General features: G+C 45.6%; 1 protein-coding gene across 1 annotated transcript; it reads right to left on the bottom strand.

Moving 5' to 3' along the window:
* Positions 1–96: 96 nt before the first annotated feature.
* Positions 97–23324, bottom strand: LOC120666777. The gene is made up of 36 exons (XM_039946706.1): positions 22868–23324; positions 22559–22646; positions 20181–22408; positions 19817–19931; positions 18758–19549; positions 18248–18548; positions 17692–18170; positions 16816–16942; positions 16609–16733; positions 15794–16461; positions 15573–15690; positions 15341–15457; positions 14943–15037; positions 14605–14756; positions 14398–14453; positions 14095–14308; positions 12889–13308; positions 12505–12782; positions 12309–12394; positions 12150–12236; positions 5421–5682; positions 4912–5334; positions 4723–4819; positions 3515–3831; positions 3267–3377; positions 2950–3117; positions 2679–2807; positions 2495–2584; positions 2274–2380; positions 2043–2191; positions 1645–1727; positions 1479–1574; positions 1216–1338; positions 1049–1132; positions 773–913; positions 97–689 (listed from the first exon to the last, which is right to left on the bottom strand). Exons 1-36 carry the CDS (start codon positions 23158–23160, stop codon positions 357–359), a joined length of 9552 nt encoding a protein of 3183 aa, XP_039802640.1. The 5' UTR covers positions 23161–23324; the 3' UTR covers positions 97–356.
* Positions 23325–24839: the final 1515 nt, after the last annotated feature.

Below are 24839 nucleotides of genomic sequence, written 5' to 3'. Positions count from 1 at the left end.
TAACATTTGTACAGCGTACAGAAGAGTTCTCCATAGCAGTAGCAACCAAAAGGGCTACGTACAGCTGCAGAGGGAGCACAGTCTGGGCCTTGCAAATTCACAACAATGGAATCGGAATGTATCTAGAGAGGGATGGTAATTACAAGTGTCCCCGTGTTTATGTACACCAAACGTGCGCTCGGCGCGGTCAAAATTTCTGTACAACTCTACATGTTGCAGTGAGCGGCCACGTGCACGGTGCACGGTGCACGGTGCACTACCTCACATCAGTTCTTTGCGCGACTTGCGTTCCTATCCACCGTGGTAATGACTTAATCTGCAGGTGCAGAATGCGATGCCATGTGTACCCTGCCTGCCTATTCGCTGCCCTTGCTTTCGATGAAGCTCAGTAGAAACCCGCTCACGATCCTCCTTGCGATGGGGTTGGGTATGTGCCGGCACAGCCGGCCATCCACGTAGGCGACCATGCCTGACACCGCGAACCTCCCGACCGTCCACAGCCTGTTCGGCTTCGACAGGACTCCACCAGACGATGATGGGTCACCTTCGCCCTCTCCAGTGGTGGGTTTCTTCGCTCTCGTCATGACTCCCGCGATGGCCTTGCTGGCCTCCCGGTGGAGCACGCGCACGGCGAAGCTCACAAACAGATGCTCGCACAGAGTCAACACCGTCGGCGCAATCCTCCATTCCTGCAGGCAGCTGTGAGGTCAGTTACACTCGCAGCAGGTGGCATCTTCCTTAAGGTATCCCTTCGTGTGAAGATGAAACTTACACGTTCATTTCGCAGATGGCGCAGCGGACGGAGCGTAGAAGAGTCTCCTTTCAACAACGCCTTGCTCGCAAGAAAGCTTTTGACACTATCCACGATTTCATTTATCAAGGCGCTGTTTGGTGGTAGGTTCTTTAGGATAACCTGGAAGGTAAAGAGTCCAGCATTAGATTCCTCAGATAAACTGCAGTATTTTGATTTTCAAGGAAAAGAAAACAAAAGTTCTAGGTGAATAACATTTAGGAGGTTGCAAAAAGCAAATGGACACAAGAAAGTTACCTGGTCATCGATCACCCTGACACGGAGGTATTCTTGCTTGAACATGACATCCAACATAGCCTGTAGGTACCCTTCGATGTATAACTGAAGGAGGGTACAGGAAATGTTAAAAATTGGTAACATAATCTGAATTACAAAGATTTGAAATCAAGTAAAAGAGGCAGAACCTCGTCAAGTCCGGGGCTATGATCGAGTTTGATCTTTCTGTCAGGACCTCCCTCCATTATAGCCTGTCCTAATACAGATGGCTCCATGGCCAACGTCAAAATGCCTTGGTGGAAACCAGTAACCTATGTACAAAAGAGGAAAAATGCTTAATAATGTTATCGCTGTAAGGAGGAATTCTGCTGGTCTAGTTAGTCTAATTGCATGTGGCTCCCTTCTTTTAAGGTAATAAAAAAGGACAAGTTCATGTAAAGAGAGTAAATACCATGCCATTCAAACCATTTGTTTCTGCTCCTCTCACGACACTATCTGAAATTTCTGTGACAGCGGCGAAGAGAGCGTTTGAACTTGCAGTTTTAACCTACAGAAGACTCGACATTACATTAATCCCAAGACATTATTGATACAACCAGTAAGTTTTGGAAGCTCACAGTTTTCCCGAGATCACCAAGGTACCGCTTTGTTCCAGAAAAACCGCCTGACTTCATGTTTTTGCTTATGAATTTAAACATGCCTGCACAATCCACAAATAATTAAAGCAAGTCATAAGTTAAAATCTATAACAGAGGGTATAACAGTAGATATTAGATGCAAACCAATAACCCATTAGTAGCCATAGTATAGTCCTTCAAATAAAGCAACGCATACATGCTTCAAATGAACACACTGTTATATTATTGTTCAATTTATGGTAGTAGACATCTTCCAAACACAAGATCGGAGCTCCAATCAAGTAATTTTCCAACAGTTAGTATCTATTTAACTCAATATATTACGATGAATATGGAGTATTCCTACAAATATCAGAACATAGTTTATTATCTTTTACCTATGGTAAGCCCAGGGACGTTGAGTGCTCCATCAGAAGGGTCGAAGAAAACATCAAGAACAGATGAAGCAGAGTCATCAAAAATTGAGGCAAAAGATGGAGGAAGCAATGAGCTTCCCTTTGTTACGTAGATTGCCCTCAAGACATACCTATCAATTACTCAAAGAATATTCATTAATTTGGGTAATCAAGACTCAGAAGATGATGGTGTAAGAAATGGAAAAGATTTACCATGAATAATGCTGAGCACATTTCAGAAGTAGCTCACGGAATGTAACTAAGGCATGATTTAGGAGAACCCCATTGAGCTCCACAGCTGAATTGCTAATCTCAGGCACCTGAAAATGAAATACGGTAACAGATGAAACTGTGATATAAAGTAATGAAAGAGTCCCTTTAATAGTTGACAAGGTGTCCACTTAACAACAGATGAAAGATGCTTAAAAACATACCTTTACAACACTATGCAGTAGTGCTCTCAGAGCCTCTTGAGCAGAACTATAAGTTGTGCGCCGGCTACCAGGACGAAAGCTTGCTATAATCTTTAGACCATTGCATTCATAAGAAAAGCGAATCAGTGTTTCAAAATTAATACCACGTGATAATTACAGATGTGAAATAAAACGAGTAGAGCACCTTAATTGGATGTACTTCAAAATGCCTGAAATAAAACTGCGTACTCAGTGTTCCTGAAGGAGCAAGGGATGCTCTCCAAAATGGTACTAGCTTCATTAACGTTTCCTCATCAATCTTCAAATCAACAGGCTGTGACATTGTATCTTTGTTAAGAGAATTTATGATTCTTGCAATATTCCACAAGTTAACAATGGATGAAATAACTAACAGGAATCTTTAAGAACGGGCTATTGTGGATGTTAGGAAGGAGCAAGCACACCACTTAAGTTACCTGTAGAATAATTGAACAATACTGTATTTGTTTGACGCTGTTGTTGGTTGAATTCAGTACAGAGACTACACGAAGAATATTTTCATCGAGAGCAGCATCCTGAAGTTTGTTCCTCCTAAGAATTGACCCAAAGGAAGCTCCATCCCATTTTTCATCCACATTCACTGACTGCAGTTATTTAAAATATATAAACCCCAAACGTAAACATACAAAAAGAAGGGTGTAAAAATTGCAAACTCTATTCTGGTCAATAGTTAGTCTAGCTATATGCATTGTTTGTGTTGAAAATATAAAACTGCAGAGGGACCACTACTTACATGAATTGCAACGGATACATGTTTGAAGCTTTCTGTGGCAATTGAATCAGCAGATACATGCTGAAGTCTTGCTGTCAATATTGTAGATGGCAATTGTACATTTTCCCCACTCTACAACAAGGTAATCATGAACAGATAATTAATCTGAGGCTGAGTTTGACTTGCAAATATGAATAGATTGCTGACATAATTTATGAAAAGGTGGTTTCACACTTATGCCAGGAGGAGATCAAAAGGAAGGAACAAACCTGGCCCTTGTCAAGAAGATGAATACACACATAAGAAATTCTGAACTGTAGGTTTGATATTGGCCGTCGAATTTTCTTGATTTCGGGGTTATCTGCATGTTCACATATTCGTAGAACTCTTGTTAAACCATCAGCATACACTTCATAACCAATTTTGAACACCCTCAGTCCAAATGACTCATCAAATCTTTGTTTTCTTGAACTGAGTCCATCACTGAATGAGAAATCCAGGTTGAGCCTGCTATTCTGCCGCATCTTCAAAAATGGCTTCCATGGACTGATTTTATCTATTTTAATTTCACGCAGTGCAGGTGTATCTGGAGAAGATCAACCATAATGTTACAAGCTATGAATAGAGAAGGCCCATAACAAATGTGAAAAGCACCAATGTGTAAGCCAGAAAAGACTTCACTGGACAAGGAAGGCTAGGACCAGAAAGTCATGTGAATAATAAGGGCATCTGACCAACAATATCTTCCTAAATATTACCACACTGCAACTGAATTAGTCTGTTTCACACCATTGATGTGGTCAGTTCATTTCTATTCTTTATCTTTACTAGTTTAAATAACCAAAACAAAGTTGCAGGTACTCTCCTGCGAGTTCGAGAAAACAAATTGCAGGTAACTCTTTGTAGTAGTCAACAGTATTAGATTTTATTCAATTTATATTACACATAATGTGAGATATTAATGATTGCTAATACCTACTATCCATAGATATGTAAGGCTCACTTGTCCCTACAATCTGTTTACTATCAAATATTAAGTGGTAAAGTGACTGCTGGCTTAGCACTTTGCTGAGAATTGGTGTTGCATATTGTTATGTCTAGTCATGCGGTTATTCTCTAAAGCAGGGTGCTTTCTGCCTATGTGTATACACATGACTGTATCTTCCCAATTTGGGGGTATTGCAAGGGGCTGACTTGTGCATTGTCACTCTTTTTGCATAGACAACAACAAGCAAGCAAGTTGGGGTATGGTAGAGATGAAACCCCACAAAAACCAAAAGAAAAAATAGGACTAACAGTAAAAAAGTGCTTGCAGAGACACGAAATATTTTAATACTGAACTTTAATGCAGTTTCTTTAGTGGTTTTGTAATTAGTAACAACCACCAACATTGGTTTTGTAATTAGTAACAACCACCAACATAATACATGATGCAACAGAAGTAGTAACTGTATAGAATTAGGAGTTAAGAACTTACCAACAATGCGCACAACCAATTTGCGAGGTAAACTTAAGTCATCCCAAGTGTACTGTTCTGACTCTTGAGGGCATAATACGTCTGATTCAACTGAATCCTAGAAAAAAAATTATATTTATATCAGTAATATCCCGGTAATGATTTGTTTTGTGATAGAACAGAATTATAGAACTATTAAAAGATTGGCACCTTCTGGAAATACATGATAGATGCTTCATTCAAGTAATTTTCTATTCGGTACGGTAGTGTAACCTTCGGTGGCTTAGTGAAGTGCAAGACAAAAGAAGTGGTTTCTTGAACAACATCAACAGAAGCAAACAGTTTCAGCTTCCCATCATTTATGGTGCCTCTTTTGATACCATCTGTGATCATGCCATCTGATCTTCTAAATTTCAAGAAAAAACGGCCAATTGATGAAACACAGATTGGTCCAGACCAACCGAATCCAGGTTCTTTTGGACAAAACTGGATGAAAATGTGAGAATCCTCAAACACATTTCTGTGCTTCTTAACAAATAAATCAAAGTAGTTTATTTCTCGCTTTTTTCCAGGTTTCCATGTCTGTAAGGTAGCCCGCTGTTTAGCTTCAACAGTCAATCCATCTATCTCATGCTACAAAAGTTGTAACCAAAACCATTAGCATCAGGCAAGGGTAATTAATGAATGTATCAATACATGTTAGAGAAAAAGTGGCACACCTCAACAAAACATTGGCGAACAGCAATTGCATCACCAGACTCGTTTGAAACAACATATCTTGGAACTATTAGTACAACTTGTGATGGCACAGGCAAGTTATACATAACAGGTTGTAAAGACAATCCAAAAGCTGTCATACGATGAGGCACTATATTGTCTTGGATCTCTAGAAAAAATTCAGTGAAGCCAGACAATGCTTCCAAATCAATAATAGCATCTGATCCTTTCTCACTATGTAGGCTTATTCGTAATTTGCTTGACCTGCCATATATAAGCTCTTGTCATGTTACATAGTTAATGTTTCGGGGATTAATTTCCTTGTATTCATCCAAACCCTAGAAGGGTGGGCTATATAGTAGCTATACATGGGCCTCCAGATGGGCCAAATACATGGGCTCACATATACACCAACCCCCCCCGGCAGTCTGAACTACCGGCACAGCGGTGTTCAAGACTGGAGAACAAAGAAAGTACACACAGGGACAATACCCCCCCCCCCCCCCCCCCCGCAGCCACAACTAACCACCTGCCACGTTGAGGCTGGAGCGAAACTCCGAGAAACTCGAGGGGAGACCCTTGGTGAAGATGTCAGCAAACTGGAAGGTGGTCGGGAAATGGAGGACCCGAACATCGCCGATAGCGACCCTGTCGCGAACGAAGTGCAAGTCGATCTCCACATGCTTCGTCCGCTGATGCTGAACGGGGTTGGTGGAGAGATACACGGCGCTGACGTTGTCACAGAGCGTGCTCTTGGCGAGCAGGCTGTGGAGCTCCGCCAAGAGCTGTCGAAGCCAGGACGCCTCCGCTACGCCGTTAGCGGCAGCACGGTACTCCGCCTCGGCACTGGAGCGGGAGACAACCGGCTGCCGCTTGGACGACCAGGAGACAAGGTTGCCGCCCAGAAAGACGGCATAGCCGGAAGTGGAGCGACGAGTGTCTGGACAGCCAGCCCAGTCAGCGTCGGTGTAGACAACCAGCTCAGCAGAGTGAGAGCGGTGAAGAACCAGGCCGAAGTCAACAGTGCCACGGACGTAGCGGAGGAGACGCTTCAGCGCAGCAAGATGTGACTCCCAGAGATCATGCATATGAAGATAGACCTGCTGGACTGCATAGGTGAGGTCCGGCCTGGTGAAGGTGAGGTACTACAAGGCACCAGCAAGACTCCGGTAGGCAGTAGGATCAGCCACGGGATCACCCAGATCAGCAGACAGCTTCGCCTGAGTGTCGACAGGAGTGGAGCATGGCTTGCAATCAGTCATCCCAGCCCGCTCCAGGATGTCAAGTGCATACTGCCGCTGGTGAAGGAAAAAGCCAGACGGGCGAGGCTCAACAGTAACACCCAAGAAGTGATGGAGCTGACCAAGATCCTTCATTTCAAACTCCTGCTGCAGAGATGAGATGATGCGCTGAAGCAACTGCTGACTGGAGACTGTGAGCACAATGTCATCAACATAGAGCAGCAGGTAGGCAGCCTCATCTCCACGGCGGTAGATGAACAGAAAAGTGTCAGACTTGGCCTCGGTGAACCCCAAGGTCAGCAAGAACATGGCAAACCGAGAATACCAAGCCCGAGGAGCCTGCTTCAGACCATAGAGAGACTTGTTGAGCTGGCAGACCATATCCGGACGACTGGAGTCCACAAATCCCGCCGGCTGACTGCAGTAGACTGTCTCTGACAGAGTGCCATGGAGAAAGGCATTCTTCACATCGAGCTGGTGCACAGGCCATGAGCGAGAGAGAGCGAGCGAGAGGACCATGCGCACTGTAGCAGGCTTCACCACTAGACTAAAGGTCTCATCATAGTCCACACCAGGCCACTGGGTGAAACCACGGAGAACCCAACGAGCTTTGTAGCGATCTAGTGTGCCATCAGCCCGACGCTTATGCGTCCAGATCCACTTGCCAGTGACCACATTGCAACCAGACGAACACGGCACGAGATCCCACGTCTGGTTGGCAAGAAGAGCCGCGTACTCTTCTATCGCACGACGCCAGTTAGGATCCGCCAGGGCGTCGCGGACAGAGGAGGGTACCGAAGAGATCCGCGGCTCGCCCTCGGTGGCTGAGAGTGTCGCGGTCTGAGAAGCCATCCGCCAAGTAACCATGGGATGAATATGACCAGGATCCCGATGGATGACAGGCGGGTGGTACACCACCGGCTCGGCACGAGAGCGAGACGGTGGAGGTGGCGGTGGCGACGCTGGGGCCTCCGGAGCCGGGGCCTGCGCCGGTGCCAGCACCGAACGACGCCGGTACACCTGCACTGGCTAGGCGTAGCGTGCAAGTGCAGGAGGGGGCACCGAGGCCGCGCGTGGCGCAGCAGGAGACACCGAGGCCGCGCGTGGCGCGACAGAGATCACCGGAGGCGGTGCCGGTGTACCAGGAAGACCTGCAGGAAAAGGACAGACAGACAAAGGTGGCTGAACCACCGGGTCAGGCGAAAACAAGGACTCCAGCTCAGGGTCAGGGGAAGGTGTAGAGGAGGTGGGGTAGGGGAAATCCGACCCGTCAAACACGTGTCGGGAGATAAGGACCCGACGAGAGGAGAGGTCAAAGCATCGGTAGCTTTTGTGGTCAGGGGAGTAACCAAGAAACACACAACGAGTCGGGCGAGGTGCCAACTTGTGAGCAGTGGCGGAGATGTTAGGATAACATGCACACCCGAAGACACGGAGGTGGTCATAGGACTCACAGCTGAGAGGGGTACCGAAAAAAGCGTGGTGAGGAGTGGGAGCAGGAGAAGTCGTGGACGGAAGGCGGTTGAGCAAGTAGGTGGCGGTGTGGAGACCCTCAGCCCAGAAACGGGGAGACAGAGAGGCCTGGATCAGAAGAGTGCGCATGACGTCGTACGAATCATCCGCTCAGTCTTGCCGTTCTGAGGAGAGGTGTACGAACAAGACATGCGCAGCTAAACACCCCGAGAGAAGAAGAAAGAACGGGAGGTGGAGTTGTCGAACTCACACCCGTTGTCACACTGGACGGCCTTAATGGTGAGGCCGAACTGAGTGGACACCCAGGGAAAGAAGTGAAGGAGGATGGGAAAGGTCTCAGACTTGGCGCGCAAAGGAAAAGTCCAAGAGTAATGAGAGAAATCATCAACCACCACCAGATAGTATTTATAACCAGAAATGCCGAATACAAGAGAAGTCCACAGGTCACAATGAACAAGATCAAAAACATGTCGCATGCGAAGAAGAAGAAGAAAAAGGAAGTCTAACATGACGACCAAACTGGCACGCATGACAAAAGTGCTTAGCAGGAGCCCTAGTACAAGAAATATCCGTACTACGACTAAGCCGAGCCAAAACGTCGCGGCCGAGGTGACCAAGCCGGCAGTGCCAGGTGGTGGAAGACGGTGTCGTGCCAAAGGCAGCAGACGAAGAGGAAGTCGAAGGCGAAGCAGCGGAAGTAGGAAGACGAATGGTGTAAAGGGGCCCCGAGCTGTCACATCGGAAGAGCAGACGTCGGGAAGCCGAATCATTCAGAGTAAGACCAGAGTCAAATTCGATGGAACAAGAATTGTCAGCAGTAAACTGGCGAATGGAAAAAAGATTATGAATCATTTGAGAAGCAACAAGAACATTCGGAAGACGGAAAGAACCAAAAGCAGAACCCACGGCGGTGACAGAAAGATAGGACCCATCACCCACCATGATGGAAGAAGGACAAGAGGAATGTGGGGATCAGACAGAAGAGAGGATACCGGCGTCTGGGGTGGTGTGAAAGGAGACACCCGAGTCGGCGATCCACTCAGTACTGGCCGGCGGAGTCAGCCCCATGGTGTTGAAGGACTGCGCCAGCGCGGCCTGGTCCCACCCCCAGGCCAGGTGGGTGGCTGGCTGGGCTGAGCGGGTGGAGTCCAGGACGGCGCGAACAGGGGAGCAACACCGGTGAACATGGCCGCCGGCTGCTGTGAACGAGCCCCCCCCTGGAACGGCCACATCGAGATGCGCCCTGACCATGAGTTACTGAAGGATGACCAGGGCGTACCTCCAGGGACGGGCAGGAGCGGGAGCTGGGCCCTTACCAGAGCCCTCACCTGGCCCAGCAGGGCCACCAGTACCACCACCACCACGTCCCCCGCCGACGACGTCCACCGCGGCCCCCCCGACTCCCGGTCTGCCCGGTGGGAGGAGCACCAAGGAGGGACTGGCGAGGCGGAGGAAGCCGGTGGAGCAGCCACGAGCGCGGTGGAAGAGGACGAGGACGAGCCAGTCGCGGGACCCCTGGTGATCTCCTCGAGAACGAGGTCGTCCCGGACCTGTAGGAAGGAGGGGAAGGGCCTCTGGCGGGTGATCCATGTCCGCAGGTGGTCGTAGGTGTCGCTGAGACCCCGCAGGACATTGAGCACCAAGACCCTGTCAGGCACCGGGCACCCGAGGTCGTGAAGAGCATCGGCCATGCCCTTCATCCTCCTACAGAACTCGCTGACGGAGAGGTCCCCCTGGTCGAAGGTGCGGAAGATGGCGTCGAGCTGGAGAGCGCGGAACTCAGCATTGCCGAGGAACTGCCCCTCGAGCGCCAGCCAGGCCTGTTGCGCGGTGCCCCGTGAGTCCTGACGATGTCCTGCAGATCTAGGGAGATGGTCCCAAAGATCCAGGATAGGGCGACGCTGTCGAGGCGCAGCCACACCACGTCCCGCGCCTTGCCGTGAGTCCTGACGATGTCCTGCAGATCTAGGGAGATGGTCCCAAAGATCCAGAATAGGGCGACGCTGTCGAGGCGCAGCCACACCACGTCCCGCGCCTCGACCGGCGTGTCGAGAATGACGTGGTCGTCGAGGGCGTAGCGGCGGAGGGCGAGGACCTGGTCCCGCCAGCGCCCGTAGGAGGACGTAGGGTCGAGGAGGACGGAGACTAGGGCCTTGATGTTCTGGACGCCGGCGGCCTGAAGGTGGAGCTGGACGACCATGGGATCGGTCGGGTCGAGCCGGTGGTGTACCACTCGCCCGAGGGCGGAGCCTGGTGGGAAGAAGAGGCGGCGTGCTCGACGAAGGGGACGGCGGGTTGCTGGCTGGTGAGGAGGATATAGTGCTCCGCCTCAGCGACCCGGCGAGCGAGAGCATCGGCCGCGGAGCGCTCGCGCTCTCAAGCAAGGGCAGCCGCGCGAACCCGCTCCTGAGCCGCCGCAGTCTCGGTCTTGGCGGCGAGGAGAGCCGCGGCGAGAGCAGCGTCGGCCGTAGCAACTCCGGCGAGGAGGGGCGGCGTCCCACGGAGAGCGGCGGCGGCGAACAGTGCGTCCATGGGGTGCATACCCAGTCCACGCCAGGGAAGAGGAGGGGTAAAGGCCGCGCCCCCCGCGTCCGCGCCAACGGCTGTAGCGGCGGCGGCGGCGGCACCCCCCGCGCCCAGATCGAGAGGAAGAGCGGCGGGGGCTGCGGGCCCGTGCCCGCAGGGGCGGGCGGAGGAGGGGGCGGTGCCAGATCCGCGCCCCCAGGCGGCGGCGGCGACGGATGGCCGCCCGCAGGGGCCAGCGGCGGCGGCGGGATCAGCAGATCCGCGGCGGCTGCAGCCATGGGCGGCACACCCGCGGCGGCGGCACCTCCGCCCGCCGGGAGGAGCTCGCCCCCCGCGGCGGCAGCCGCCGCAAGGGCGGCGGCCGGCCCCCAAGGACGGCGCGCGCCGCAGTAGCAGGGGAAGAAGAGAGGGGAGGGAAGGAGGAGATGGGAGGGGGCGCCGGCGGCCGGCCGGCCATGGCGGCGGTGGTGGCGGCGGCGGGTGGGGCCGGCGGCGGCTAGAGGGAGGGAGGGAGAGGGAAGAGAAGGCTAGATACCATGTTTCGGGGATTAATTTCCTTGTATTCATCCAAACCCTAGAAGGGTGGGCTATATAGTAGCTATACATGGGCCTCTAGATGGGCCAAATACATGGGCTCACATATACACCAACAGTTAAACATGTTTTTGTTAGGTTTCATGCACCAACCAGATGAACCCAAAAGCTTAAGCTCTTGGGAAGAGGTGGGCAATCCACTAATACATCACAACACTCCCACTCACATGCAGCCGGAACAAGGCGCAAATGTGGAAATAAAGAACGGAGCGGAGGACTTAAAAGATGCCTCTACCAAGACTCGAACTCGAGACCTCTGGCTTTGATACCATGTTAGATTTCATGTACCAACCAGATGAACCCAAAAGCTTAAGCTCTTGGGAAGAGGTGGGCAATCCACTAATACATCACAATAGTTTTGTGGACTCGGTGCCAGGAAAGAATACTGCTGTGTTTTTATGGTAATACAATACATTTTTTCCAGAATAATCATAGACATTGTGGGAATGTTTCTCAAACAACAAAAATGAATTAAATGGCTCAAACCTTGAATAAGAACAAAAGATTGAAAAAAACACATCTGTAAGTTGTAACACATTGAATAGACAATCCACAGATGCTGTTTATGAACTATCTGGCAGGAACCCCCTAAACCAGCCATATGAATAATGATAGCACAGCAGGTGGCAAATTGGCAATATATTAAACATTATTAACAGTACTGAAATAATTGTTTTCATGGCCAGGCAAGTCTACAGCCAGGCTAGGGCTAGAGAGAACAAACCAGCTGCGGCTAGGAACAATTCACAACCATAACATATTGACTATTTGCGAAAGCAAACTTTCGATATAAGACAGTGAGTGAATGAAATTTTGTGCAAACTACCTAGCCCTGCTGCGTTGAATCAAGAACCATTTTTCAATGAACAGAGAACAAAGCTCAATGTGGATGCTTACTTTATAAACCAGGAGCTCATCGACATTGAGGGCAAAATACATCCATGTTGGGGAGGAAGATTGATATTGTTCATTCCTGATTCCGTCCTGCAACATTTCAGCATTTCATGAATAAACCATGTAAGCACGAATGCTTACGTAATACTCAGATTTACATACGCAGGCAGTGCTTTTTGATGGGCAGATGTGCATTGTAAGGGGTGGTCACTGGTATTATTTAATGTGTATCTTGTGAATAGAGCAACCTGCAAAATCAATAGATTGACTATCAGGTAGATCATTTCATATCTTCAGACTTCTTAATTCCCAAAGGCATACAGTTTCATAAGATATCAATGGAAAATCATCATCCTACCTCCAGCAGTCCTTTCTCCTGACGTAATAATCTTAAAGAAGAATGAAACTTCCCAGGAACAAATTCTAGTAGCATGTCAAGAAACTGAGCGCTACTTGTTTGCTTTTGCATTCTCTTAACCCACTCACTACTACTAACTGTCACAGACTTTGAACCATATGAAATTAGTGTGACCGAGAAATTAAATAGGGAAGGATTCACATAGAAATAAGCACTTGAACCACTTGAAATCGTTGCCTGCTTGCCAATGCTGCCAAAGTTATCTTCTACAGCATTTCCTGTATTATAGAAACGAATCAGTAAAACATATCATCTTTTGTTTTGGCTTCCTTCAATAGGAACATCCACTTTGCCATAACTGAATATTCATGGATAAGAAATTACCCTGTTGGCAATCTGTCAGAATCACGTGTATGTCTGTTTGCAAGAAATTATGCACTTGTACAGTTGGGTATACAAAAATTTCTCTCTGGACCTGTAAAGTTACTGGTGAACTTCTTTCAGATAGATGAGTTCCATTTGTAGGCTGAACGGGCACATCTCTACCCAGGGTATGAATTAAAAAATGAAGATCTGTAACATGATGGCCATTGACAAAAACAGGGCAACTCAAAGAGCTGAAAGAAGACTTCATGGAATCAACATTGAAGGCTTTTCTTAAGTTATAATTAAGTTTTTCTATAACCCCAGATATCCGGATAGCTTTTTCACCAGTTATGTCCTCTGACCAGTTCACTGAAGATGGCTGGCTAATATTTTCAGAATATGCTGAAATCTCAGGTCTAATTGACAACATAAAATTTCCTGAAATCGATTGAACAGCTGTCAGATAAGTGTGGTATTCAAAATTACTACCTCTGATCTGAATACTTGCCATTTTAGACTCATGCACACTTGGATTGCAACCACAAGAAGCATGAACTACACATAACACATGATATGTATATGGAATGACAAATATCTGAACTTAGTTTACGATTTGGACACAGACTGCATGACTTGTCGATATTTGAATACTAGAGCACTGCTTGCCTATTTGATTGATACAACAATAACACAAATATATATACACACATGGGTCACGACTCACGAAACATGTTTTTACAATTTGAGAGGGAAATCCCAAATGCAAGTAAAATTTGCTTTTCTGTTAGGCTTCACTAGTATGCATATAATTATTGTGTGCAAGGTGAATAGTACCAAGTTGCACACAGAGGATGTCCGTGGAATAAGTATGTTCGCAAAGAATGGTATGCAGGATTAACACTACGCTAATGCTTAAATCAAAAACTTCCTAGTTACCACCACTGTCCCAAGGTAAACAATGCTATGCTAACAAGAATAAAAACACCACTGCACATCCATCTGTAGAAGGGTGGATGGAAGATAGTGTCTGAATAGACACTAAACAGGGAAGATGAATATCCAAAGAAATTAAGTAAAGTTTATGTATACTATGGCCCTATGGAGGACCTTTCCTACCCCTTTTCTCCAACAATTTTCCACCCCTCACCATGCAATGAATTAGGAGCTAAATCATCATGCAAAATGGGGATAAATTTCATGCCAAGATAAAGTATAGTTACTTGCCAAGAGCTAGAGACATCAATGCTCTTTTCGATCCACCAGATAAATCCATGGCATCAAATACTCCAGTAGATTCATCAACCATGTCTCCACTTCTAACAGTGACAAATGCTGCCCCTTCATTAGTTTTGTTTGGCCTCTGAAACCGAAGCTCAAGGGGGAAGTCACTCTTATTATAGACCCTTAACAAAGGTTGAACTGAAAGAGATAAGCCTTCCTGTATTTAGTTAACATTAACTATTAGAAACCACAATCAGAATATGATAGTCATATGTAAGGTAAACTACAAATCATTTGCTTTCCTACCTCAGAATTCTGGGACACCTTGACCACAACAAATGGTCCAGAAAAGCTTCTCAAGTCTACAGAGGTAATGGAAAAGTTGTTCAAAGTTCAAACAAAAATATTCTTTAAATCAAGCAACACATGGTTCAGATCAAGAACACTTTCAAAAAATTAATCACAAAACTGGCACTATTATTTTGATGGATGAATATTTGCTGAAAGAAATACCTTTGACAGGTGATATGCGGGTCCTCCATGCGAAAACGCCAGACTCATGGAGAGAAATGCTGATTGGAATAGTTGAAAATAACCCTTCTTTAAATAAGCAAATAGAAACCACGTTTTGATCATTTGAAATATTATCATCAAATGTCAAGTGCCTGGAGGATGTATAAACATAGAGTGTCAACCATAACAGTAGTAGAATATAAAAGTGAAGGAAAGGATGAACATCCAGAGAACTGAACTAGTCAGAAGCTATCCATTGTCCATTGATGACAATGTACAAAACATATCCCTTGCTAAAATGTTGAGAATGATCTAGGTAACCAACAAAATAAACGGACCTCAAGAAAACTGAAATTGACTGTTGTCCAGGAACTATTGCATCCCCATTATCTTTAAAATTGCACACAAGTGCCAGCCTTGAGCCATTCTCTATCTGCAGAAACAACGGGTAGTATGTTCATATCTCAAGAAAGAGGCATTAGTGAAAAGACAAAGAAATCAGAAGTATATATGCATGCAATATGCAACACAGCATATATGGAACAAGGTGTAGAATATGGCAAGATATGAGTCTCAAAGCTATCAGCCATATCATTAGAATGGTAAACATAACACTGTAATTCATATTCATGTATCCAAAATGATCTCCTGCATATTCGAGAAAAAAAAGGTATCCAAAGTGAAAATCAATTATGCTAGAATGTTGAATAATATAAATAGAAGTTTTAATTTAAACCTTGCAGGAGTTAGGAAAGATAGCTGAGCTTCTGACAGCATATGGACCCATCAAGTCTAACTTCCCAACCAAATATAGAAGGATGTCAACTGAAAGCTCATTAATAAGTATATCCACCTGCAAGAAGGAAGATGAGCCTTCGGTCAAAAGAAAGAATGAAGGTGAGAATAAACTATATTACAGCTAAACATTTATGTGTAGTTGAAATGGGCATATTTATAAAGCATTGCACCTGATTCAAGTGAAAGAAGAAACGGATGGGCATCTTTCCATAGTTAGTAACTGGATCTGGGGTAAAAAACCTAGATCGAAAGAACGTATAGGAGGCAATAGGAGAGATGAGTTCCTCCCTGCGTGTCAGATAGCAACGATTTAATTTCAAGTCTCCTCACCAGTTTGCAAGAAACCAACAAAATGCAATTAGACACGAAACAGGAGTTACAGATTACTGACCACAGATTTCTTCGTGCATTAAAGTACTGCCCTGAGACTTTGAATGAACTTAGAATCCTGATTTTGGATGGGAATATTTGTGTAACAACACGGATATCACTTATGCAAGTTTGCACAAGTGGGAAAACATTATCAGTATCAAACACTTCATTAGTGATGGTAAAAACAATTTTGTCAACACTGATGATTATATGTTGAGAACTTGCACCACTCGCCAATCTATCCCTCGCAGAAAAAGGCACATCATCTTCCACTTCTAAATAAGTGTCACTATCCAAATTCATGTGGGGAACAATGAGTCTTGCAACATCAGGAAAAATAGATTCGTCAAAAACTTGCACTTTAAATGGATTTCCTGGTTTTTTCACAAACTCTAGCAAGCCATCAACAAATGCAATGCCATAATTGTTTTTCTTGTTGACAAGATGGTATGAACTTCTTGGCATAACCTTGTAAGATTTTGCATCATCACCATCATCATCAAAATTATCAATTCGGAAAGGAAGTGTGCTCCAAATTGAACAAGGCTTGTCAACATAAGAAGAAAGTTCCACAAAATCTGATCCTTGCGAGAAACTAAGGGACAGCTCTTTGCCTTCATTCTTTGCATATAAAGATAAAAGAGAAATGCATTGTGCATTGGATCTCCATCCCTTATGGTGTTTCACCTGAAAAAAAAGGTAAAATAATCTTTTTATATCATCCCTTGTAGATGACTATGATTAATAGTGGGAAACTAATTCCAGTATATACGCATCAAGCTATAAGCCTTAAATAGAGAAATTAATTCCAGTGTACAGGTATCAAGCTATAACCTTAAATAATGCGTGTTCACCAGCAAGGGAATAATGGTACACGCCAAACACTTGGTATGTATTTCCAGTGTTTTTTACTGATACATACATCTGTTGATTAAGATCCCTTATAGCAACAATTGCCCCTGTTAAAGAAGTAATACGTAGATCAGCACAGTGAATTTTTAGATCCATAAGATGCATCCACCTGTCATTAAGCAGAATTACCATCAGGTATAGTATAATCCATATTATCTAGCGGTGTTTGGTGAGTGGTGCCACCAGACTGTATTTCCTTCTGGGTTGAGCCAGAACTCATTATCCCATGTAAAGGAGCAAGTAATGACGAGACCATCTGCAGATAGAAGGTTTACTCATTGGTCAATTCATAGAAGAAAATGTGCAGTAGACTTGGTCCAAACTTAACTTGGATAGCCATGACCCAATGTTTTGTACTCATGTAATGTGATGGGTGCATTTCCATATTCCTAACAAGATATTTCCAATTCATTCTCCAAAAGTGAGTGCATGTCACAGAAGAGGATGAAAATGGTACATAGTGGCAAAAAGATGCATTCTTAAATAAGAACTTTTGGTATCATGGTTAGAAGAGGGCAAACTATGCCTAGTTGAATGTCTAAGTACTTATGATGAAAATAGTAGTAATATGCTGGCACAAATGTGACAAGTAAGCTCCAATTCTGAACACCGAGATGAAAGAACAATTTAAATAATTTGGTCCAGAATCTACAAGATGGTGTTAAATGATGCTGGTTCTCCTCATTCTTTTGGTATTCTCTACTTTTTTTTTTTGAAGACTTCTAGTTCTCCTTATTTTTTTAATAAAAAAATCCCCTCGTCTGCCACCATGCCAAAGCATAAAGGAAGATTCCGGACTCCCGGACCGCACTCATTTGGGTAACGGCGACCCTATGTAAGGGTGGGGCAGGGGTTCGGGGTTTTTCTCAGCCTGCGTGAGAGGTTTTCTCTTATTCAATGCTCGGGTGTTTCTTCCCCCCGCAGGCCGAGTTTTTTAGTCACCCATAAATTACAGGTAAAGGATAATAAACACAGGAGAGAGAAAGATTGAGGGAGAGGGATCACCTCAATGTTTGAGAGTGACATTGCCACCTCCAAACCAGAAACAGATCCACTTCCAGACCAATCACCACTCGAGTGTACCAAACTGGAGTCGTCATCAAAGTTTTTTCTCTCGATCTTGAGAAAAGTAGAGAAATGCTTCAGGACTTGATTTTCATGTGATGAAAAATCTAGTGATGTGTTGCCTGTTGAACTTCCCAGTGCAGAAGTTGAGCTTGAAGGAGCATCATGATCATAAGTATCCATGTTGTCTGCTTGTACAAATGGGAGATATTCTTGAATTTTAGATTGAGGTAAAAGATCAGCAGCCTTGCTGGATCGAAAACGAGGTGCTGGTACTTCTCTTAATTGTTCATTGGCATTCTTGTGAATACTACTAATAGTGGAGATCGAAAGACGCTTCACTTCAAACAAAAACTTCATGCCAAGATATATTTGTTGAAGATTTGCATCAACTTCAAAAGTTAATCCCTGATATGTACCTAAATGCAGGAAAAGAATAACAATTATCTGTTTGGCGGCAAAATTGAACTGAGGATAAGCAGGATGAGTCTGTTACCTGATTTATCCGCAATAACAAGCGTTAGTGACAAACGAGATAATTCAATATCAAGGCATTGGATGGCATTCAACTGGGATTCCCCAATTTGCACATTAGGACCTAAAGGCACAGCTGCAGCCTCCCTCTTACTATCTCTGTTGGTAGCAATATAGTTCCCTCCTGCAGAGATTGGAGTTACCGAATCTTTGACTAAGTTTGACGTTGCCCGCAGTGGAAGATTCACAAGCAGCCAAAAGTAAACTTTGCAACACAAAACAAGCTTAGCTAAAGAAATTGTTTCCAGAAAGATCAAGCCACCCTGTCAATTGCAGTAATAAAGAAAATGCCTTAAAAGTGGGACAATAAAAATGGGGTGCCAATTAGGAAAACTAAGAAACAAATTAAATGCTCTACATCTGGAAAACTCATGGCCATTAAAGGCATGCAAAGATAATGTCAATATAGCTAATAAGAAATCATATTTGTCTAACAGAATTGGCAGAAAAGGATTCAAGAAGAGTGATGCACCTGGATTTTGCATTTGACAACCTGAAGATCATAATGGATCAACAAAGAGATTTTATGTTTGCTACGTTGACTTAACTCAGATAGGTAACTGTGTCTGCTGTAGTCTCCAACATAAACATCTGCAAATTCAATTTTAATTGAATACCAAATTCCTAAAGAAGAAATGCAACAGCCTCTAGATTCATCTTGCAGTTTCTCATCAATCAAGTTGACATTCATGGGGCCAACACTAATAGTAAATACGCAATCTGATACAATGAGCTGGTTCTCGCTATGTAGTGAGCCACTAGGTATGTCTCTGTGCTGATTTATATCATTACAAATACCCATTTGACCTTGATTCTCTAACACCACACACTGAATTCCAGATAGCCTAAAGAGGAAGTCTGTGCATTGTCCATTGAGCAAAAGTTTCACAGAAGAACTTCTGATGCAGAACCCAACACCTAGAGCTAATACATCAAATAACTCCTGTGTTGCTATGCCCTCAAATACAGATGAGCTGCTGATGTAGTTTACGAAACTGTTGATAAACAAAGCAGGATTTGTGAAAAGTACATCACGTGAAGCACTAAACATGATGTATGCTGACTCCAAATCAAGTTGCATTTCAACACTGAGTTCTACATGAGGATCCACTTTGTCTTCTTGGGCAATATGTTCAACAAGCTCCATTATACTCCCATTAATATCCTTTTTATAAAAAGATGCTAGTCTTCCAATAAAATCTTCAGAATACTTAATGTTGCCTAGGTCAGACTTCAATATCTCCAGGTGCATGCTTTCAATAAGCTATGAAGTGTTGATAAATGCCACAAGTACATATAAATAAAGTTAGTTAAAGCAGATATTAAGGAGTAGAATACTTGGTTAAAAATAACAAAATATATGCTATGGAAGATTTAGGAAGAAATTTCATCTACTGTAAGCGAATCTAAATCATGCATTATCCAGCTCTTCTATGACTGTGTCTCAAAACCCTCGCAAAGTATAGATAAGTATAAATAAACATATGACTTAGTAATGTTCAAGAAAACTGATATAATCCAATGTGCATACCTGGCAAACAATGAGGAGTTCATCCATGCAGACGAAACCTATGCATCCAGCGATTCTTGCTCCTAAATTAGTTGAGATAACATCTCTCACTCCAAAGAAGGAATAGAAATACTTCCTGAAAGGTGAATAAAAGAGTTGCTAACTTACAAAAATTATAACCAAATATACTCAAATCATGCAAACTGAGGCCACAACAGATAGAATGAACAATTTTAATCTAAAAGTACAAGTTGTCTCGCTCATCACTGCTTCTTGTATTATATGCTCCTAGCCTACTATTCACACCTCTCATAGATAACTTTTCAAACTCATCCATGAAATGAGTCACACGCCCATGAAAATGAAGAGTGTTCGACAATTCTACCTGCTTGTTGAAATCTGTAAATTGGCTGACATCGGTCCAAAAATGTGAGAGTGCTGATTTGCCTCTGTATTATCTATCAGAAGAGTTAAGCCAGCAAAGACGAACCAAGCATCCAGCACAATATACCCTGGATAAACATTCCATGCGCTACTTTCTGTTTGTAGTTGCTGATGTTCTTTGGCCTCCTCCACACTAATAGATGTGCTCCGTGATTCTTTGGCATGTGAATTAGCACTTGGAAGAGTTGGAGAAGATAGAGATGCTGGCCAGAGAGCACATTCCACATATGCTAGACTGAAAACTATACAGGACTTGCTATTCATCTGCGAAAGCAAGGGGTTGTATACATCTTTGCTATTTTGCAACGTATTATATTTATCAAAGAATAACCTTAAACTTGGACCAGCAACCAGTGCTACAATTTGAAGAGTATTTGCTGGAATCACATCCAACATTGCAACCTTGATTCTGTGATCAAATGATCTCAATTTGTCAACAAGTCCACTGGTAGGCACTACATAGGTGCCAGCACTGTTTGAAAGGTCAGCTGATCTTCCAGTTAGCTCTTTCGGCTGTTTATGGTGCGTGAACTGTCTGTACAGCAGATAAGTTGATGAAGCACATAAATAATCCAAATCAAGGTTTAGTCTCCCAACTGTGAACCTACATTGCTGAAAACCACTTATACATTTGTAAGGATCAATGAGAAAATATTTGAATTCAAAAATAATAGAAGGCTTTTCATGATGAATCACACCCGATTCATTGTATAGATTGCTAACTGTCATCCAATTTGACCATAACTCATCCATATTACTCTTTATAAGGTCAGTGGACAAATCATTGCTGCAGTAAAAAGATCCGTCGGGTTGTTGTCGGGAGAAGAGGTCCCTACTAGCTGAGTCGCTCCAGAGGATTATCCTAGAGTCAGTGTCCTCGGTGAACTCTGCTGTTCCAAAAGATGAACTCCTCCTAGGACTGTTGCTAATGTCTGCTTGTAGCAACTTTGGGACACCAGAAAGGCATGTCTTCAGTTCCCCGACAACAAAAAACAATGATTTTCTGGTACAACCAGCTGAGTAAAGCAAGCATGATGACCTCACTACAACATTTGCCGGTAAATCAATCTGGTAAGTCTTGTTTCTCTTGTCTGATCTTATTGTATCAGTGGAGCAATCAGCAACAGGTAACAAGGTTACAGAGAGTTCACCAAGGTGTACACTGAGCTGAAGCTCCATGTCTACATCATGAGTAGAGACAGGAAAAATATATGCATATGATGCTTTGTTTCCAGGGCCCGCAGTTTCCCACACTGACCTCCATATGAACACAAGAAACCTCCATAAATATAAAAAGGGTGTGAGGATCTTCAGCAAGGAAGAAACAAGAAGTGCTTTTGATGACTCTTGCTTGCTTGGTTGCTGTGACACAGTTAGTTTTGAACGTGCAGCACACCGTGCTCTAGCAATAGCTTCTATAGGGATTTTCTCCTCCAAATCAGTAACAGTTTCCCACTGATCCCTAACAGTACTCCAGAGTTTCCTGCTCCTTGATCCCCTGCCACAGTTCCTCGTTATAATCTTGTCAGAGGGATACCCTACCAATGCCAACAACAGTACATAAGCATGAACATAGTGCCGCCAGAAAGCAGCACAGCTTACAGCCTTGCTTAAAGAAAACCCTCGATGGACTATTGAGCTGTGAAGCTTTTGTGCAGCGATTTTCCAAAGTTCTCTGCCATTCCTAACCCCAAACTCTTCCTTCCGGCTTGTGATATCCAAAATCACCATCAGTGAAGGAGCAAATTTAGGTGAGATTTCCCAGCATGCTTTGCGAACATGAATGCCAAAACCAGCAAGTTGCAGATTATCCAATCTAACCGAAGCAGATATGCCAGTGAAAGATGCATAACAGTCTACCCAATCATTCTCCTTCATCAGAAACTCAAACTCAGAACATCTAACAAGCAGACTATTCTTCTTTCTGGATGACATGAAAGAGGCAACTAGTCCTCTGAACAGAGAGCTGCGTAAAACAAGCTCAGGCCCAAACCGCAAGTCAGTCATCCTCAACACAAAAACATGGGAGTCGTCAAGGTATCGAACTTGTATCGTGACATCATCAAACCGCACCTGACCACAGTCCAGAAGGACACTGGCAAACACTGAAGCAAACTTATCCTCCAGGGAGTTAACCACACCTTCAATCATCTCATGCAACATCTCACCCTGGCAAGTGGCACGGCAGGCAGCTTTTGATCAGCGTTTTAAGTAATAAGCTCGTCACTACAACACAACTAGAGAATTCTAGCTCAGTGTGTGCCACTGGCAAGCACTTTGGGTCACGAACATGAACGGAAAGTGTAGGAACTGCCGTACCTGAGGATCCAATGACGCGAGCACTCTCTTCTTCTCCTTGGAAACCCATTCCTTGTAGTCCGGCTGCTGCTTCTTCGGCGCAGGCTCCCTTCAAAACCGACAGGGATAATGTGTCACCCACTTATCTAATTAAGCCATCTAGTGCACAATAACTCAATAAGAAACCCTCCATGAGACCACAATCCCACAATTGTTCAGCACAATGCCACAATTGTTAAGCACAATAGTATTAGTGGAGCAACTACTGTGCCATCAGTATTACGACGAGCGTCGGATTGCAGGAGTTTGCCGGGCGGCACCAGCACCTACCTGAGGGTGAGGGCGACGTGGACGCCTCGCACGACGGCGTCGACCGCGGGGGCGGCCCAGGGCGAGGCGGCGAGCTCGACCTCGGCGGCGGCCGCGCGGTCGATCGTGGCAGGCCATGCCGCGGGCTCCCCCGCGGCAGCGTTGAGCGCGGCGGCTTCGAGCTCGACCCCGCGCGCGACGGCGCGGGAGCGGGCGAGGAGGCCCGGCTCCACCCGCAGCTCCGCCGGGTCCGCCGCCAGCCACGGCCGCAGCGCGGCCAGCAGCCGCGCGCGCAGGGCCTCCGCGAGGACCATCGGGGCGAGGGCGAGGGCGAGGGCCAGGCCACGCTAGGGCTCCATGGGTTTTGCGTGGCGCAAGCGGGGGAGCGGGAGGTGGGAGGAGCAGCCCGGATTGGCTGCAGCGGTTGGGGTCGAGGGGTTGGGGCGGCGCGGCGCGGGGACAGCCGGAGAGCGGGGAGAGGTGCGGTGGGTTGGCATGCACCAGGCATAGGCAGGGCGGCCCAGGTGGTGATGGTGACCGGTGAGGTGGACACGGGAAGACGATGCGCTGTCTGGTTAAACGGCGACGACTAACGGAAGGTGTTTGGCCCAGTTCGTCCAATAGGCTGATGGGCTGGAACCTCGGCTGGCCTAAACGCTGATGGGCTGGAGCCCGACAATTTCAAGTTTCAACAACTCCCACGAGTTCCAACCTTATCTTTGCCTTCTGCCCGGATAAGATGCCGGTCTTGATGCACGCCGCCTTGCTCTGCTCCGCGGTTTCTGCAGATGGGGTCAGCAGTGACTCGTCAGCAGCAGATAAGCTGGTCTAAAAGCCGGCTGGTTTGGACTGATTTCGGCTGGTTGAATAGTATTTTCTGAAAGAGATTATAGAAGCTGTGAACAGTAGAACAGCTGGAGCAACCGGTTGTGAAAAAGCCAAGCCAGGGACAGGTAACTTCGCCGCCTCTTCCTCCCTCGCTCCCTGATGATCCGGGCCTCGCCTTCCCGACCGACTGACTGGCTGGTTGACATAAATCTTCCTAGCTCGATTAATCCAACCCAAGACCAGGAAGTCTTTCCTGCCTAAAAGGATTCTTCTATCTCTCATCTGGCCAGATGTGAAATTGCCAGATGTGGAAAGCGATTTGGCATCTTCTGATTCTTTCCGGCGGGCGTAACAACCAGGCGGAAGAAAAGAAATTAGGGATGCAAGTGGGCTAGCCCGCGAACCCACATATAGGTTAAATTTTTCGCGGGTTATTGCGGCAACCCACTTAAGTAAACATATACATGGGTTTTGCGGGCTGCCGCTTGCATCCCTAAAAAAATCCAATGGCCTAGTCTGAAGACAGACCGGGGGCTTTGGATGGTCCGGCACTCCGCCCCTATTCCCGTTTTGACTCCGGCTCTCCGTCGAGATCTCGGCAGGCGGCGATTGACCTTCTGAACATCCTGCGCGTAGGGTGGTAATGGGTCATGGCCCTAGTGGCCTCTTCACAGCCCAACAAGATCCTTAAATTTTTTAGTTAAAAAATATATAAAATTAGAGTCCGGCCTTTAGATTTTCTAGTTTAAAATATTGCACCCTTTACCCTTCCTACCTGCGCCGCACGGTCAGCAACAAGTTTCCGATTTGATTTCCTCGATCATCTCTCTTTATCTCAACGACTCAACGGGCTCCGCTGCGATCCATGTATCATAGTGGCGGGCTGGCGGCGCTAGTTTTCGGTCCAAACGGATTGCAGCATGCGACAAGGCGCAACTTTTCGCTTACAAAATCCAGTCCTTGTTTTCCTTTCTTTTTTTCGCTTAAAAAATCCAGTCCTTGTTTTCCTTTCTTTTTTCAACTGATGACGGAGTGAATTTGAAATACAACTACGCGCCAGCAACGGGCACGGCTTGTTCAGATATATGCAGAGTACTCAGTTTTCCATCGTGTCTCCTCCTGAGGAAATGTGTATCGGACAACAACTTTTTTTAAAAAAAACACA

Source organism: Panicum virgatum, chromosome 3N, assembly GCF_016808335.1.
Source record: "Panicum virgatum strain AP13 chromosome 3N, P.virgatum_v5, whole genome shotgun sequence".
NCBI classification, from domain to species: domain Eukaryota; kingdom Viridiplantae; phylum Streptophyta; class Magnoliopsida; order Poales; family Poaceae; genus Panicum; species Panicum virgatum.
The sequence above is the reverse complement of the archived record's forward strand: the minus strand, read 5'-3'. Positions and strand labels throughout refer to the sequence as shown.

Excerpts from the sequence above, each read along its gene's own strand:
- LOC120666777 (XM_039946706.1), bottom strand. The coding sequence starts at position 23,160 with ATGGTCCTCGCGGAGGCCCTGCGCGCGCGGCTGCTGGCCGCGCTGCGG. Across the intron at positions 15,458-15,572 it reads TCTTCTTTCACTTGAATCAG|GTGGATATACTTATTAATGA; the intron begins GTGCAATGCTTT and ends TCCTTCTTGCAG. Across the intron at positions 13,309-14,094 it reads ATTGATGTCTCTAGCTCTTG|GAAATTTTATGTTGTCAATT; the intron begins GCAAGTAACTAT and ends AATCGATTTCAG.